Raw genomic sequence first — 18,078 nt, forward strand, 5'->3', positions numbered from 1 at the left:
GATATGGGAACTTAAAGGAAAAGAAGGCAATGTTTCTGGAGGACATGGCCACCTATGGAGATGCATTCGTCCTTCTACCGGCATTCTCCTTCAGGGCCAACACCGGGGCCTCTTTTAAAGTGTACAGCACACTGAAGGAGTCTAAAGCAAGACAAAAAGTTTTATTTTTTCATCCCAAGTACCTGAAAAACCTAGCCCTTTTCTGGAGGACTAAAGGTGTGACCGAATATCGCCTGTCCTCCGGCTTGATGATCACAAGTGTGGCGGTTGAACTGTGTGAGAGCGTGAAGCTGTATGGCTTTTGGCCCTTCTCTAAAACTGCAGAGAACACATCTGTCAGCCACCACTACTACGACAACCATTTACCTAAACGCGGTTTCCATGAGATGCCCAAAGAGTATAGCCAAATTCTCCAGCTCCACGTGAAAGGAATCCTCAAATTGCAGTTTAGCAAATGTGAAGTAGCCTAAGCAGAAGGTCTTAAAATGGGAATAATTTTTATATAATGCAGTAGGTGAGTATCAATGTTCCAAACACCAAAAGACGTGATTATAGGGAATAATAGGAAAAGTCCTGAAATTTGGTTGGATCAAAGCTCCCTGCTATGTTTGCAACCTCAGCATCTCATTTAATTGTTCTAATCATCAGTTTTTCTTCCTGTAAGATGGGGACCATGATATCTAACTCATATTAGGGAAATGTGATAATCTTTGAACACTCTTGGCAAGTATTTGGCGTTAGGTAGGAACACAATGACTATTTCCTTGTTGATATTTGTAATAGCCATTTCCACCCTCACCAGACATAATAAAAGGCAGGCTGTCTCGAAGACCCTTTCTGGAGAGAACAGCTGAATTGCCAATATTCACTGGAGTTCTTTCTCCAGCAGATCGTTTTATTGTCAATAATATCTTTCTCACCTTTCTTCATGTCTTAAAGGGTGCATATAAGAAAATTGTGGGTGATCTCTTAAACAAGAAACCCTTGGTTATTTAGGAATGAATTCTGTCTCTTTGTATGCCTAATTACATTCATTTGTGTCTTGAGCTGTGCTGACATGGTGGTTAGATTAAGGCCAGTTCTTTTCCTCTTTTATCTACATTTTAAAGTCACTCTTTAAGTTCTACTCACTTTCTGCCTCACTCCCAAGCCTTTTCCTCTCCCACTGACAGGATTTGCTTTACGAGTAGGAATAGTTACAATACTCAGTTATTCTTACCTATTGTCTTGCCTCTGGGGCCCCTCATTCAATTGATTTGTTTTTAATGATTTAGCAGTGACTTCATGAGCCTTTCACAGGCTCTATGAGAGGGACGTGAGATACTAAGTTCTGCAGGGGGACACAGATGTGTGTATTGTGAACTGTGATGTGCTGTTCTAATCGTTACCACAAAAGCTGAGTAAAGCACTACAAGGAACGGAGGCAAGAATCATCCAGCCAATTTCAATGGAATCAAACAGTAAAAGTTCTCAAACAATATCAAAACACATTTTCTGTTTTGTTCCAAGAGGAAGAGGACAGATATCCTTTGGTAGAAAAATAACAGTGCTAAGGAGGTACGTTTTACAGAAGGGGAGACACTGCACAAATGAATAGGAGAAGAAAATACATATGTGAAAATGAACATTTACATGGTGCCAAGTACTATGCTGGGTATTTTATGTATGATATCATGTTTAATAAAGCAAACCTTTGACACTTATGTTCTTATCCTCACATAACAAATAAATATAGAAGAGGCTCAAATAGGTAACTTTTGTAAGGTTAAATTATAAGAGTGGAGCTAGTATTCATTCTCCTGTCTGACCCGAAACCCATGTGTTCACCCATGAAGGCATCCTCACACTCAAGATAATATACATACCCATTATCCCAAAATGTTTTCTTATGCTTCCTTCACTCAACGTGATAATACTAGGATTCACTCATATTGTTTGCGTGTCAATCGTTTATTCCTCTACTTACTGATACGGATGTACCACAGTTTTGACCCGTTTACCCACTGATGTACATTTCAATTTTCTCCAGTATTTGGCTATTACAAATACAACTTATCATGGACATTCATACAAAGTATTTGTGTGGACATATATTTTCATTTCTTTGGGGCCAGTATCTAGGGTTGGAATGGCTGGGTCACCTGGTCAATGTATGTCTCATACTGTTTAAAACTACCAAACTGTTTTCCAAAGTTGTTGTAACATTTCATGTTTTCTATCAGTAGTCTATACAAGTTGTTAAGGCACGTCTTTGATAAAATTTTGTATGGGCAGTGTTTTTTAATTTTAGGCATTCTTTTGGATGTGTGCTTGTTTCTCATGATTTTAATTTTGATTTCCCTTATGATTATCTTTTCATGTGTTTATTTGCTTCCTATCTATCTTCTTTGGTAAAGTGTCCATTCAAATATTTTGACCGTTTTTGATTGGATTGCTTTATTATGGAGCTATAAGAGAATTTTATATATTCTAGATACAAATCTTTTGTCAAAAGTATGACATTTTTCTAACAACTTTTAAATTTCACTAAAATCTAATTTATTGATCTTTTCAATTTTATAGTTTGTACTTTTGTTTCAAATTTAAGAAATCTTTGCCAAATCCAAGGTCACTAAGATTTTCTCCAATGTTTTCTTCTAGGTTTATACTTTGACTCTTATACTTAGTCTTACGAGACACTTTGAGTTAATTTTGTGTGTCTATTTACAGTGTGAAGTAAGAGTCATTGGATTTCATGACTTTTGTTTTTATAGTTGCTTAAGGTAATTAATATGAGACCTATTTTTGTTTTTAACATGGGAGTTTAGCGCTATAGATTTCCCTCCAAATACTTTAGCTGCTTTCCACAAATTTTGATATGTCATGTTTTGTTCTTCATGCAGTTTAAAATACCTTCTGACGTTTTTCCCCCTTTAAAAAAACTTTATTGAGATAAATTCACATACCACACAGTTTACCCATTTAAAGTGTATAGTTCAATGGTTTTGAGTATATTCACAGAGTTGTATACACATTACTATAACCAATATTTTAAAATGTTCATCACCCCCTTCCCCCACAAAAAAAAATAAACCCTACACCTATTAGCAGTTACTCCCAATTTCCCCTCAGTCCCCCAGTCCTAGGTAATTTTTTCTTTGTACCAAAGTTTATTTAGAAGCATGTAATTTAGTTTCAGATATTTCTGAATTAACCAGACATATTACTGTAGATTACTTTAAATTTCAGTGTGGTCAATGGACGTGCTTTGCATGATTTTAATCCACCTAAATTTATTGAGACTTTTATTTTTATGACCCAGAATATGGTCTCTCTTGGTAAGTTTTCTGTGTGCACTTGAGAAGTATGTGTATTCTGATGTTGCTGAGTGGACTGTTCTAATGTCACTTAGATCAAACTGATTAATATTATTGTTTCAGTCTTCTGTATATTTCCCGATTTTCTGTGTATTTGTCCTGTCAGTTATTGGGAGAAGAGTGTTAAATCCTTGACTATAATTATGGATTTGATTATTTCTTCTTGCAGTTTTATCAACTTTTGCTTTGTGCATTTTGAAGCTCTGTTAATAGGAGCTTGAATGTTTAGGATTGTTATGTTCTCTTGATGAATGACCTCATTATCATTCTGAAATTATCCTCTTTATCTCTAGTAATATTTTCTCTGACATCTACTTTCATATTATTATAGTCACTCCAACTTTTTAAATATAATGTTAGCATATCTCTTTTAGCATGTCATTTTACTTTGAACTTATTTCTTTATATTTAAAGGGATTTTCTTACAGATAGCAAATATTTGGGTCCTGCTTTTTTATTTAATCTAAACATTTGCCTTTTACTTCATGTGTTTATATCATTTAGATTTACTTTCACACATTTTACTTCTACATATATGGTAAACCCAGCAATACTTCATTACATTTTTTGCTTTAAACTGTCAATTACCTTTATAAATTTTTTTCTTAAAAATTTTTATACTTAACCCAGATATTTCCATTTTCAGTACTTTTTATATTTTTAGATCTGCATTTTCACTGGGTATAATTTCTCTGAAGGATTTCCTTTAATATTTCTTGTAGTGCTAGATGGCTCAATGATAAATACTTTGTTCTGTATATTTGAAAAAATGTTCATTTCACTTTCATGAAAAACATTTCTTTTTTTGTTGAATTGATAGTATATGTTCTCTCGGTACTTTAAAGATGTTTTTCCACTCTCTTCTGATTTGCATTGTTTCCAATGAGAAGTTTATTGCCAGTTTTACCTTTGTTCTCATGTATATAATGTATCTATTTTTCCCTCTGGTTCCTTTTGATTTTTTTCTTTCTGTCACTAGTTTTAGGCACTTTTATTATTATGTGTGTTCATATAATTTTCTTCAAGTTTTTTGTACTTTTTTTTGTTTGTTTTTGGTTTTTGGTTTTTGAGCATTTTGAATCAGTGGACATACGGCTTTCATCAAATTTGGAAAGTTGGGGCCATTATTTTCAAAGGTTTTTCTTTCCTACCTCCTCTCCAGTTTTCAGAATCTTCAGTTAACATAAACTAATCCACTTGAATTTGCTCTGCAGGTCATTGATTCTCTATTAATCCTTCTTCTTCTTTTTGTTTTTGTGGTCTGTTTTTCATTTTGGATAGTTTCTATTTCTACATCTTCAACTTTACAAATACTTTCTTTTACAGCATCTGATCTGGTGTTAATCCCATCCAGTATGTTTTTCATTTTAAACATTGTAGAAGTTTTATTTGTGTCTTTTTATGCCTTCCATGTCTATATTTAGTAGGCTTGTTTATTTCTCTGTCTTCTTCAGCATGTGGGATATACTTATAACTCTTACAGTGTCTCTTTCTACTATTTCTATCACCTGTGTAATTCTTTGATCTGTTTCTACTGATATCTTTTTCTTCTCAATCTGAGTTGTAATTTTCTGCTTCTTCGAATGTCTGGTGATTTTTTATTGAATGCCAAATATCATAAATTTTACTTTCGTATGTGTTAAATATTTTGGTATCCTATAACTAGCTTAAGATTTGTTCTGGGAAGAAATTAAGTTACCTGTAAAGTGTTTGTTCCTTTAGAGGCTTACTTACAGCCTTTGTTAGTTGGAATCATAGCAGTGCTTATTCCAGGGCAAAGTTTTTTCTCCTACTGAGGCAATACCCTTATGAGGACCCTATTCAGTGTCCCATGAATTTACAAGATTTTCCTTTCTGTGTGGTGGGAACATGAATTATTCCTGGCCTTTTTTTTTTTTTAATTAATAACTCCCTTTGGTAACTGATACATTTAAGTTTTATTTTGTCCTTTAAGAATGGGCAAAGAGGAATGTAATAACATTCACCATTTCTGTGAAAAAGACCGTTCCGATACAGAGGCAGAGGGGACTTTGTTAGCATATTCTCCAGAATGCTGTCTAGTGAGTGGATATTTGCAGATGACTTTGGAGCAGAACTTCTCCTGTGTGTGTCTCTGCCATGGGCCTGTGACGTGGTGTTGCCCACAGGGCCTCTCCATGTCTAAAGCATGTCTCCTGGTTGTCTCCGCCTTTCTCCAAAGAGCGGTATTTTCAACTCTGCATCTTGGTGAAGCTGTTTCCACCAAGCCCGTAGGAACAATGCATATTCCATCTTGGATTCCTAAAAGCCTGCTTTGTGCCAAGTTTGCAGCGGCCTGCATCACTGTGGCAGCTGCCTCCTGTGCCTTACAGTTCATGGTTGGGATTGGTGGCCCCATTCCTGGCCCTCCCGGCTGAGACATGCCAGGAGAACTGGGGGTCATGCTGCTCATATTTCCAGGAAACGGTCTGTTCTGCATCGCAGTTGATGGCATTCATCCCAGGGAGCATAGCACCACATGGCTGGCTTGGCCCTTGTCCATGCATCTGGTTCTTGGCATTGATGCCCGTGCCGGGCCCTGGGCTGCTGTAGCTTGCACTGGGCACCCCACTATACGTTGGGATTCTGGAGTAATTACTTTGTGGTCCATATTGGCTCATCTGTGGACCGCAAGTCCCACTTGAGTTACTCTGCTGAAAGCTACTGGTTCCAGGATGCATCTGGCCTCCAGGACAGGGATGAGGCGACATGGATGGTCCTGTCTGTTGAGGTCCATATTGAGACATCTGAGGGTTTCTTTGTGTGCCTGCCATAAAACCTCTTTCCTGTGGCATAGGTGACTGGCTCAAGGCAGGATGGGAACTGGATTCTGACTGGCTCCCAGGTGGCTGAAGAGGTATCTGACTGCCTGGAATACTTGCAAGAGAAATTGGGCCAGACTGGGACTGGTTGCTTCCTACAGGAGAGCCGACAGGAGAAGGCGATGGGCCCCCAGGGATGCTGGAGAGATGGGGAGATGCATGCGGAGAGAGAGGTGACTGAGCCAGATTGCTCTGATCTCCTTGGCTGCTCATGGACATGGATGCACTGGCTGCTGAGCTCAAAGTTCCTTCTGTTCCAGTGGGGAGGTCATCAGTGGAGCCAGACAGATCCTTGAGTCCAAAGGCAGTATCCTCCGAGGTCAAGACTTCAGCTGGTAAACTTGATGGTCTTTCTTGTTGTATTAAGTTCAAGTCTTCGTGGTTAGGTTTTCCGGGAGCCAGAGGAGGTTGAGACCTAGTTCCATAGCCTTCCTGACACATGTCCTGCTGTGGCTGGTACCTCTGCTGGGACTGGAATGGCGGGTACTGCTCCTGCTGGGGGAGGTGCGGAGGCTGTGGCTGCTGGTTGTAGTAAGGCTGCTGGCCCTGCTGGCAGTAACCACTCATGCCTTGCTGTCTGTCCATACTGAGGTGGCATCTGCTGCTGTGGGTACTGCATTCCTCCGATGGCCCCTGGGGTCCAACCTTGAATGCCAGTGGGGTACTGCTGTGGGCCTGGGGGGCTGTAGGAGCCTCCTGGGTAAGGGCTGCTCTGCTGTGGCTGAGAATGAGGGTTGCTGCCCATCCCATACAGCTGAGGTCTCTTCATCACCATGGGATCCATTGGGCTGCCCTGGGATCTGCCCACGGTTGGGCCAGGGGTGTCGGGGCTCATCGCTGGATGGCTTCTTTGTTGCGTGGCTGCCCGGGCCAGGCTGGCAGCAGCGTACTGGGTGCCCATGTCCTTGCCCAAGCCCATACCTGCGGCCGCCCGCTGGCCGGCCGCCCCTGCCGCCGCCTTCAGCATGCAGCCAAAGACCAGAGGAGAATATCTTGCAGATATTTCTCTCCATGAAGCCTCCACTCTATACCTACCTTGGCATCCCCAGACTCCTAGATCTATATAACCTCTACTTGTGGAAACCACTGGACTCTACCTGAGTTTCCCTTCCCTGTGCTTTGGCCTGGAAACCACTTAGCAATAAGTTATGGCATTTGTAGGACTCCCCTCATTTTCTTCCCTTTTCTCAGGGATCACCACACTGAATTGCCTAATGTCCAATGTCTGAAAACCATTATTTCACTCATTTTGTCTGCTGTTGCTTTTTAGCTTTTCAAATAGGCAGTTAAATCAAGTCCTTGTTACCGTCTTATCCAGAAGGAGAAATTCCCATGTGATATATTTTTATAGTGTTTGTCACCTGTCTTTTCTTGGAGTTGCTGGAGGTATCTTTGAGGATTTCCCTTTGCCTATCTGATATTTGAGCCTGGTTTTTTCAACCCAGCATTCTATAATAGACTACCAGAAGTCAGTGAGCTCCCATGGAAGTAATTTTATTATAAGAATATAATTAATATATTTTATTAAGTGCTTACTCTATGCTTGGCACCATTACACAAGAACTTGCCTTACAGTTAATCTTATTTAAAACCAAAGTTTACCTCCAATTTATATATGAGAAACAGGCTAAGAAGGCTGAGAAACTTGCCCAAAGTTATACAGTATACAAATGTCAGAGCCCATTTTCAAATTTAGGTTGTATACCCAAAGCCTATGTGTTTAATCAGTATTGTATCCTCTCTTTAGTTTATTATTATTGATGGTGTTTTGTTTGGAAAAATGAGGTTATCTAACATTTTTAAATTTTAGACTTTTACCTTCATTATATTGGGTCTTTTTTAATCACATTCTTCTTCTTGATACCTTCATTACATTGGGTGTTTTTTAATCACCTGATTCTTCTTGACAAGTTCTAAGTTTTAACTTTTCTAAATTAAGAAATTATGACTCAAGCTTACACTATAAATTTTACATATTCTACCATATTCATTTTAAAGTTGAATTTATTTTGGAAGTATCCAATATGTTAAATTCCCCTGAGTTCTTTTTGAAATGAGCATTTAATGCAATAAATTAATGTCTTTTATCAGCCTGAATTCTATTTCATCTGCCTTGAGGTATGTGCACATACGTGTGTGTGAAATGCAATAAAATGCCAATGCATTATTATTCTGTTCCTCATCTTTTGGTACCTCAAGGAGACTTAGAATCCTTACCTCAGCTATAACAATGTGTTCATTGGAGGCTAAATATCCCCTGTTTTCTTTTATATGGAAATGTGAGCAATCAGAAATTGTTAAAGATTTGCCAAAGTTAATTATTAGCAAGGTTAACAGCAGGTACTCAGTGTGCCAGGCAAGCAGCACCGCAAGCCTGATACCATTTATTGAAAGCTTGAATTGCACCAATCACTGTGCCTAAAACTTTACATGTATTATGAATTCTTGCAAGATGGTAATGTAGCTCTCAGTCTGATTTTCACAGATAAGAAAATGACTCAAAGATCAAAGTGCCTTCAGCTGAAAATATCAAAAGCCCCATCAAACTGTCTTAACACATGTAGAATTCTTGAGCACCGATCTGGAAGTGCAGAGATAGCACAGTCTGAGAACTTTGGTTCTGGCTTCATTTCCCTGCTAGAGTCTTAGTCTGGCTTCCTTATCTCTGTGTTAACTTCATCTTAAGACTAATTTTGAACAAAAGCATCACATGCAGGCCTCATACATGTACATTTATACATCTGAACATGTCCAGAGAAGAGGAGAGAGTCTCTTCTTGACACTGTCCCAGAAGGAAGAGGAAGAACTTTCCCCAAAGTCCCAGCCAACCTCTCCTTGTTTCTTTTTGGCTTAGAATGGTCACATGTGCATACCTGAACCTACCATTGACAGAGGGAATAAAGGGAATTTGGAGTTAACCTTTATAATCAATCTTATTGCTGGGAAGTGTGGACTTCAAGGGGGACAAGCGTGTACCTGAGCAAATTCAGGGTTTTGTTGGGAAGGAGGAAAAAAGGGAGGATTTTGGATGGGCATCGTAACAGTATTTGCTACAGTTTTCCCTGTCTCACTCATCTACCAAGTGACTGAACTTGCGTTTGAGCCCAAGTAGTTCTGACTCCAAATCCCGTAGTCTTTCTTTCAAGCGCTGAAGCTTGTTAGTATGCAGTCATGCTGATAACAGAGAAAAAACACTTTTTTTTTTTTTTGTAAAATAAGTTACTGGGCACTAAATGTATTCATTCCAGAAACAGTTCTTACACGAGTGGCACATTTTTCGTTTTCATTTCAGGCACCGATCCCTCTTCTGTATTAATCAAAATGTAATATGTAGGACCCCTCCACCCACCCCGCACTCTTATTTGTTTTACTTGTAAGACAATGACTTGATTCACTTCCATCAGATGTGTGAAATGAAATGTTCGCTCATGTGTGAAGTATGAGAAATCGCTATTAAGACTTTTTCCTTTTGAGTAGACTTTCTGTGCTTACTGATCTTTGGGTAAAGAGAGTGATATTTTAACAACTTTGTCTAAAGAACTCAAACCTGATGGCTTCCCAGAACAATATTTACCCATTAGGTATTTACCCAAATTACTCTTCCAAGAATCATGGAATTCTTTGTATATTAGCAACCCCAGAGTAGTTCTAGGCATAGAGTCTAGTAATAAACATTTTTGAAGAGAAAGCTTCCTTTCATTTGCCATCTAAGGCTCATTGAAAGTTTATTCTTTTATTTTTTAAACTCATACATTTTTTTGGTTGGGTGGGGGTTAATTAGGTTTATTTTATTTATTTTTAGAGGAGGTACTGGAGATTGAACCCAGGACCTCATGCATATGAAGCATGTGCTCTACCATTTGAGCTATACCTTCCCCCCTGAAAGTTTATTCTTAATAATCATTATGTCTTGGTTCGCCCAGATGGTCCTAGTTTATCCCCCTTTATTCTCGTAAGTGTCCAATTTGATGGCAACATATGTGGTCACCTGGTTCTTGGAAGTTAAAATTTCATAAACAGGATTTGGTGGGGCTATAAACCATATAACTTAGTCAAAAGTTTGAAGTTTGGGTTTTGAAAACTTAGCGATACTCTACTTTTACCTCTCTGAGAGTCAGGAGAACAGTGGTACCTCGTCCTACTGGAGTGTGAAGTTGATGAGAATTTCTTGACTTTTAAATGCTTTTTGTCTCCATGGTGAATGGATTTTGTTTTCTGAATGTGAACCATTCTAGACAATGAAATAATTAGAAGGCTGTGTGATCAGTTCTGGTACTACCCCAGTCCAATCTAATACCAGCTTTCTATTGGGGTCTTTGAATATATTTAATCTCCTCCTTTTCCTGTGCTAAGAAATCTGGATAGAAGTCCCTGTCCCATGAATACTGTCATAGATTAATATGTTCAGTGTTTTAAAGGCAGAGCAACCTATCATTTTAACTTTTAGCATATTTAACTATTGCCAGTCTGGCAGAATATTTCTAGGTAGAATTAAAGGTAGACACTGAAATGCTGGAGTAATTATAGCTCTCATAAGGATAAGAAAAGTTATCCATTATATGAAAAAGAGCACTGATCTTTAATATAATGCTGGCACCAGCTTACTCAAGAGAAGGTATTGAAAGTTATTTTCTCTATTGGTAAAATATTTCTTCCACCACCTTGGCATAGTGATAACAGTAAATGGCTTCATTGTCTATAAATGCTGAAAGCAATTATTAACATTTCAACTGTATCTAGGAAAACTTAAGGAAACATTGCTTCCTGTTTTTGTCTGTATTTTCTGGGATTTTTTTTTTTTTTTTTTTTTAGAAACTGCTAAAAATTGCATGGTTTCAAAGTAATTTTTCATGCCTGATAAATTTCCAATCCATTCAGTTTCACTTAATAAATATCTCTGGACCTATATAATTGTTTTATAATTAAACAGGCCACTTCAATAATAGATTGCTTTATAATGTTTGTAATTTAAAAAATTGAATATTTTTGAGCATTGATGATGATTTAATAAAGCATCAGCATATTTTATTATCATCGTGGATCGCATAGGGACTCAGCTGCTTCTAACTGGCCAAAACCAAAATTCATGACCAAGCATATGTAGCAAATAACTTTTAAGATTTGTGTTATTCCTACCTTTTTTGAGTTACTGATTATTTCATTGAATTCTTTGAGGGTGTCACCAGTATTATTCTCATTTTATAGATGAGAACATTGAGATTTCAGAACAAGAAGTAACTTGAACTGGATTATATAACTAATACACAGAAGACTACAGAAAACTACTTCTTTTTAAAACTTTTTATTTTGAAATACTTCAACTTACTTACAGAAAATTAGAAGAAATAGCATGATAAGTACCCCATATAACCCTTCACGTGGACTCAACTATTGATTTAAGGGCAAAGTGAAGATATCATGATTCTTTGCCCTAAGTCAGCACGTATTTTCTAAGAACAAGCACAACGTAAGTAGTAATGGGTTTCAGGAAATAAATTTCCTTCTTAACCAATATCCTAGATTGTTTCCCCAATCTCAATGAACAAGACTGTTATTGACATATCCAGCCATTGAGTCAGTGCACTGATTTTGTCTTTGAGAACAAGGTTTCCTAGTTTTTGCTGCACTTTGGCATCTTCGTAGTCAACCAGTGAGCACTATTTTGAGCTGTCAGTAAGTGCAATCTAAAACCTGTTCACAAAATTTGTATTATTAGAATTCACTTTGAGCTGCTTTTTAACAGCTTATATGGTCTCTGGATGTACACTTGGGAACTGGGTAAGAGATGGGAGTCCATGGGTTTCCTCTCCCACAATGTTATTCAGTAAAGTTAACTGCAGTGAATCAAAACTGAATCCTTGAGTCTTCAAAAGTCTCTGACTTCTGTACCCGAAGAAAATATTAAGGGAGCTCATTTTTGCCACTGGTTGACTGGAAGGATTTATGGTTCCCCCAGTGCGACTCCCCTTTCAACAGAACAGTGATTGTGCTTTAACTGTTTCCCTGAGCAGGGAACTCTGAGAAATGTATTCCGAGATATTTCCCTTTCCTCTCCATAACGTATGTTGGCACCAGTGTGAATTGTGACCTTCATGACTTCATAAAATGTCCTGTGTCAAGCCACAAACTTACTGGAATTTTGTGATCTCAACATTGGCACCACTGCAGGGCAAAACACATCCCCAGCTCCCCACATAATTCATCCCAAGTGACAAATCTGACTTTTAATCCAAGCTCCTCAGTACATATGCAGTAAAAGTGTCTGTTTAATATCAGACACGTAGAGGTATGGCTTGTTAATCTCAGAGACATATGGGGCTGCCAAGCACCTTTGTTTAATCATGAATAGCAAGAAACAGCATTTCTGACACTACCCATAACATCAGTCCTTCCTCAGACACTTCATGTAAGGTAGATTCCTGCGTAGACAGTGTATTTTTCATATATCTAATGTCTCAAAGCTTAAAGCTGTCATATTCTGTTTCCAGTGTTTCTACCCTGTATCAGATTCACTGAATTTGTGAAACTCCTTTCCCCTGCTTAGCAATCTGCCATTTCAGAAGAGATCTCAGGGATGTGCTGTCCTGACCTCTGAAGTTCTTAACTTTATTCCAAAAAAATTAGGAAGGCAGGGTAGAGTATTTTGTCCCAGGCAAGAACAAACAAACCCCACACAAGGGACATTTCAGAAGCAAGATTGCACTTGGAATAATTTTAGATACAGCTCATTATTTCCTCAAGTTGCCTTCAAAACTTTTAGAAATAGTTGGCTCTAAACTGTAAATGAATACCTTTTCTTCAACACTAAATAATCTGAGAGCTAAAATTAGTCCAAACTTGAGGAAACAAAGACCTCTAACTATAATAAGAGAACATATTGGGGTTTTTTTTTTACTGTTAAGTTTGTCTTAATGTGAGATATACGATAACTGGTTTGTTTTTTTTTTTTTTTTTTTTTTTTTGCCAAATAGCCATACATAGTCCAACTCCTGGGATTTCATGATAAGGGCATTTGTTTAGAAAGCTGTCTTTCTTGGTCAAGTAACATTTTCCTCAATTCCCTTTCAGCTGACTTCTGAAATGTGTTGAGGTTTTGGGTTTCAAATGTGATGGATAGAAAACCAGTTTTTAAATACACCATTGTTCTATGTAAATACTAACATCCTTTTCATTAATTTGCAAAAAAAAAACTAATAGAATATCTGTTACGGTCTTTTTTTAGGGATACAAATATGGGATGGTTCTTTAAAAATTCAGATTGTAGAGGGAGGACTGGCTGGTTAAAGAATGACAGTATAATGCAGTGAAATGCCCAGAGAGCTCTAGGAACACGGAAGAGGTGCCCTAGCTTTTCCAGTTGCTGGTCAGTAGATGAAGGTTGTCCCACTCACTTAAAGGCACGTGTCCAGGAATGGGCAGTGGGTATAGACTCTTGCCAACCTTAATTGTATTATTTTAATACTTATTAGCAGCACAGCCATTGTCTTTTCAAAATGAATTGATTTCAATCCTACCCCTCAAAGACAGCGTCTGGTTTAGGGTTTACTTTCTTAAGAATTTGTTTTCTCCTCTCCCTGTATGACCCTCAGTTTCCTCATCTCTAACGTGAGAATAATAGAAGTCAGGATCACCACATGTGGCTTTGGAAGCTGTGCACTGCACAACTCCAAGAGGCAGCATGTACATGGACCATTATATGAGTGGCACCCCCTGGAGTTGTGCAGCTGTAGTAAATGGTACTTACCCACAGGGTTGTGGGGAAGATTTTTTTTTTTAGCAAGGTGGAATCCAACTTTTGTTTTGGATGTACAGTTGATTTACAATAGTAGTTTCAGGTGTATAGCATAGTGATTCAGTATTTTTACAGATTATACTCTGTTAAAATTTATCACAAGATAATGGCTACAATTGTGCTGCACAATATATCCTTCTTGCTTATTGATTTTAATCATAGCAGTTTGTATCACTTTATCCCATACCCCTATCTTGCCTCTCTCCCTTTCCCTCCCCCTACTGATAACCACTAGTTTGTTTTCTGTATCTGTGGGTCTGTTTCTGTTTTATTGAAAAAATACTCATTTGTTTTATTTTTTAGATTTCACATATAAGTGATATCATATAGTCTTTGTCTTTTTCTATCTGCCTTATTTAACTAGGCATAATATTCTCTGGGTCCATCCATGTTGCTGCAAATGGCAGAATTTCATTCATTTTTAATCGCTAAGTAATATTCCATTGTGTGTGTGTTTGTGTGTGTGTGTATGCCACATCTTCCTTATCCATTCATCTGTTGATGGACACTTGAGTTGCTTCCATATCTTGGATATTGTAAATAATGCTGCTGTGAACATTGAGTGCATGTATCTTTTTGAATTAGTGTTTAGATTTTTTTCCACCCAGGAGTGGAATTGCTGGATCATATGATAGTTCTGTTTTCAGTGTTTTTGAGGAACTTCCATACTGCTTTTTATAGTGGCTGCCCTAATTTACACTCCCACCAACAGGGTACAGAGGTTCCCTTTTCTCCACATCCTTGTCAGCATTTGTTCTTTGTGGTCTTTCTGATGATGGCCATTCTAACACGTGTGAGGTGGTGTCTCACTGTGGTTTTGATTTGCATTTCTCTAGTGATGTTGAGGATCCTCTCATGTGTCCATTAGCCATCTGTACATCCTCTTTGGGAAAATGTCTGTTCAGGTCTTCTGCTCATTTTTTTGTTTGGATTATTATTATTTTTTTAATATTGAGTCATATAAACTGTTTATATAGGTGGATATTAACCCTTGTCAGTCATAGCATTGGCAAATATTTTCTCCCATTCTATAGGTTGTCTTTTCATTTTGTTGATGGTTTCCTTTGCTGTGCAAAACTTAAATTTAACTAGATCCCATTTGTTTATTTTTGCTTTTACTTATTTTGGCCTTAGGAGACAGATCCAAAAATATTGCTGTGATTAATGACAAAGATGAAATGATCTATGTTAAGTGGTGAGCACAGTGGTAAGAACATAAGGACTCAATACATGCAGCCATTGCTGCTTTATTTCTATAATAATTATTATTAATATTTCACATACATTCTTTTTATAGCCTTTAAAAACATGAAACAAAGATGTGTCAATGAAGAAATCCTAAAAGCTATGATATATAAACTTAAGTTCTAATGAGATAAAGCCAATATTATGTATTTAAAGGGACATCTGGGATTATATTTACATTAGAGTTAATCACGACAACATTGTAAGATGTCTCATACTTTTTTGTGGTTTATAAATGATTGCCTTCTATTTTTTATTTCCAAGTGGAGGAATTTTAGTAGGTACCCTCAGCTTCTCCTGCATAATTTTTCTTACAGTGTAACCAACTATAATAGCAGCTTCTCATAGGTCTTAGAAATCTATACTTGTGTTATTTTTTTAAATAAATGAATAGTAACTGACCTCAAAGACATTAGAAAAAAAGATATATTAGGCTGAGTTTTTAACATATGAATATGTGTAAGAGACAAAATTAATTGCTGCTTGCTTTTAAAATATAAATCTAATATTGTTAAACTATTTCAGTAAATGTAGTTTGTGCTTAAATCCTTGAAGAGCTATGAAGATGCATTTGTTTCAGTATAGATCATTTCCTTATAACTCCCTACCTATTATTGTTACTTTAGAATTTGTTTCATAATAATAAAGATGTGCTAAACATACTTTGTGCTTTCATTGATGTAGTCTAAAACAGCATGTCTGTGTAATGAATTTTGCCAGGTATTTAATTTCATGGACTATTGCTAAGTAGAAAATACATACTTTCTTGCCATTTACCTTTCACGAGGTTTCTGACATGGAGCACATTCACTTTCATCAGAAAATTACAACAAAAAATTAAATGAATTGGGAACATTAAATACTGATTTTGGATAAGGATAGCAAGTATAACCAACAAAACTCACAATGTATAATGGTTCAAATAATATTGAAGTTTATTTCTAATTTTTGTGAAGTCAAGAGCAGGTGTTCCTGATTGGTAGGAAACTCACCTCCAAGACAGTTATTCTAAGACTTTGACTCTGCATTTTGTGTTCTGCTGTCTTCAACACATGATTTCTAAATGTGCCCATCCACGTATATTCAGCTAAAAGGGAACAGACATGGAGGAGTACAGATCAGAGTATTTTTTATGGCCCAGATGTAAATATGGTGCCTAACACTTCTTCACATGTCATCAACATGGTAACCTGGCCATACCTAACTGCACAGGGGGGAGAGAAATGTCACGAATGTGTCAAGGAAAGAAGGAGGTTTGGGTGAGCAGTTGGAAGTCTCTAAAAATCAGACATCATTTTGGCATACTTTTCCTCCATATGAGAACAACCTCAAATATATTCATATACACACACACACACACACACACACACACACACACTCATGTAAATATGTATGTATGTACCTATATATCTATATCTATATATGTGTGTGTTAATGGGTTATTGAGGAATTCCTCTTTGGGATGTGTTGCTTTTGAAGTCCATTTACTACTTGTGTTAATTGAGGAGATGAAGGAGTATCTTAAGTAATGAACAGTCAAGGGCATTCTTTTATTCTGGGCCCAGAATTTCTCTGGCACTGTGGTTCCTTCAGAAACTTTAGAAGCCTCTGATGTTTGTACTTCTGATCAGTTCTTTGTGTTAGGAACCAAACCCTAGTTCTTTCCTGGATACAATCATCAAGACGAATTTCATTTTGCTTCCTCTCTTGCCTCTTTCTCTCCACTTTTTCTGGCTTACCTTGAGGCCATGAGAAGCAGACACGACAGGCTGGAAGGCGGGAAAGGCTTGTTTGGCAGAACCAATCATTTGGCAAAGCTGACCCTGCAGGAACTTGGAAAGCAGACCAAGTACTGCTGCAACTCTAGCTCTCAGGCAAGAATTTGGAAAGCAGAATATTAGGAGTGTTAATTGTTACCACTTACATCTAGCAAAGTATTTGAGAGGCTCTCAGGCAAGAATTGGCTGGTTGGAGACACAGATGGAAGGGAATAGAATGAGATCAGAAACCTGGTGACTTGAAAGATGGGGAAGCCCCTGCTTTTGAAGCCCCTGTGCAGTAGGTGATCAGATGGAGACTTTTTTTGAAAATTGCTGCTGGCCAAACATCATGATTTTAAAATACTGACTGCTGCTGCTGACTACTTAGTTTTAGTTGAAACTTTTCACATTCATAAATATAACTTTTGTAATTCCAGTTAGTGATTGTATAAAATGGAATAAGCATATAATGAAATCTAATGTCATATTCATTAGATGATGTTCACCTGCCCTTATAACAGTAATCTGAATTCACTAAGTGATGAAAGTGTATTATCTTCATACACACACACACACACACACACACACACACACACACACACACACACTCACACACAAATGAGATCCCTGTGGCCCATTAGCAGTGCCATTGAGAAAGACAAATTCTGGGTTACTAAGAAAGTATGTTACTAGCATCAATTATAATTATGTTTTCTACCAATTTACTATGGTTTCCCTCTATTAACATACTTTAAAATCTCTCTCCAATATTTGTCTTTTCTTGCAAATGTATTCCCATTTTGCTCAAGGAAGAGTGACATAATCACAGTAGCCATCATTTATTGAATGTAACTGAGCTGGCATTTTACTTACATAGTTTAATGTTCACCATTACCCTTATACATAGCCACTATTTCTATAGTGGGCATGGTTACTTTCATTTTTATTGGCAGGAAATTCATTTTAAATCTAAAACAAAAAAGGGAAATTTACTGCAATTTACAATCTCACTCGAGCAATGTGGCCTCACATGTGAGTTAAGCCAAGAACTTGAAAGCTGTCACATGACAAGACAGTCACTTCTT

At 37.4% G+C, this 18,078-nt stretch overlaps 2 protein-coding genes and 1 non-coding gene across 4 annotated transcripts in view; 1 reads left to right on the forward strand and 2 right to left on the reverse strand.

Annotated features, from left to right (window-relative positions):
* The window catches only part of ST8SIA6 (ST8 alpha-N-acetyl-neuraminide alpha-2,8-sialyltransferase 6), a 137,713-nt gene that overhangs the window by 112,621 nt on the left and 7,014 nt on the right, over positions 1-18,078 (forward strand). For both annotated transcript variants that reach the window (XM_064479412.1, XM_031444630.2), the window contains one exon: positions 2-514. In XM_064479412.1, the coding sequence (XP_064335482.1) occupies positions 2-470 (469 nt within the window). In that variant the 3' untranslated portion in view covers positions 471-514. The remainder of the gene's footprint in view (position 1; positions 515-18,078) is intronic.
* Positions 5,338-7,163, reverse strand: LOC116150508 (AT-rich interactive domain-containing protein 1B-like). Its single transcript, XM_064479249.1, is given in 3 exon segments — positions 5,338-5,841; positions 5,843-6,841; positions 6,969-7,163. Coding segments are annotated over 3 exon segments (1,698 nt in total).
* TRNAM-CAU (transfer RNA methionine (anticodon CAU)) lies at positions 9,999-10,072 on the reverse strand. The gene has a single exon. It is a non-coding gene; the product is annotated as a tRNA-Met (tRNA).

This window comes from Camelus dromedarius, chromosome 26, assembly GCF_036321535.1.
Source record: "Camelus dromedarius isolate mCamDro1 chromosome 26, mCamDro1.pat, whole genome shotgun sequence".
NCBI lineage: Eukaryota > Metazoa > Chordata > Mammalia > Artiodactyla > Camelidae > Camelus > Camelus dromedarius.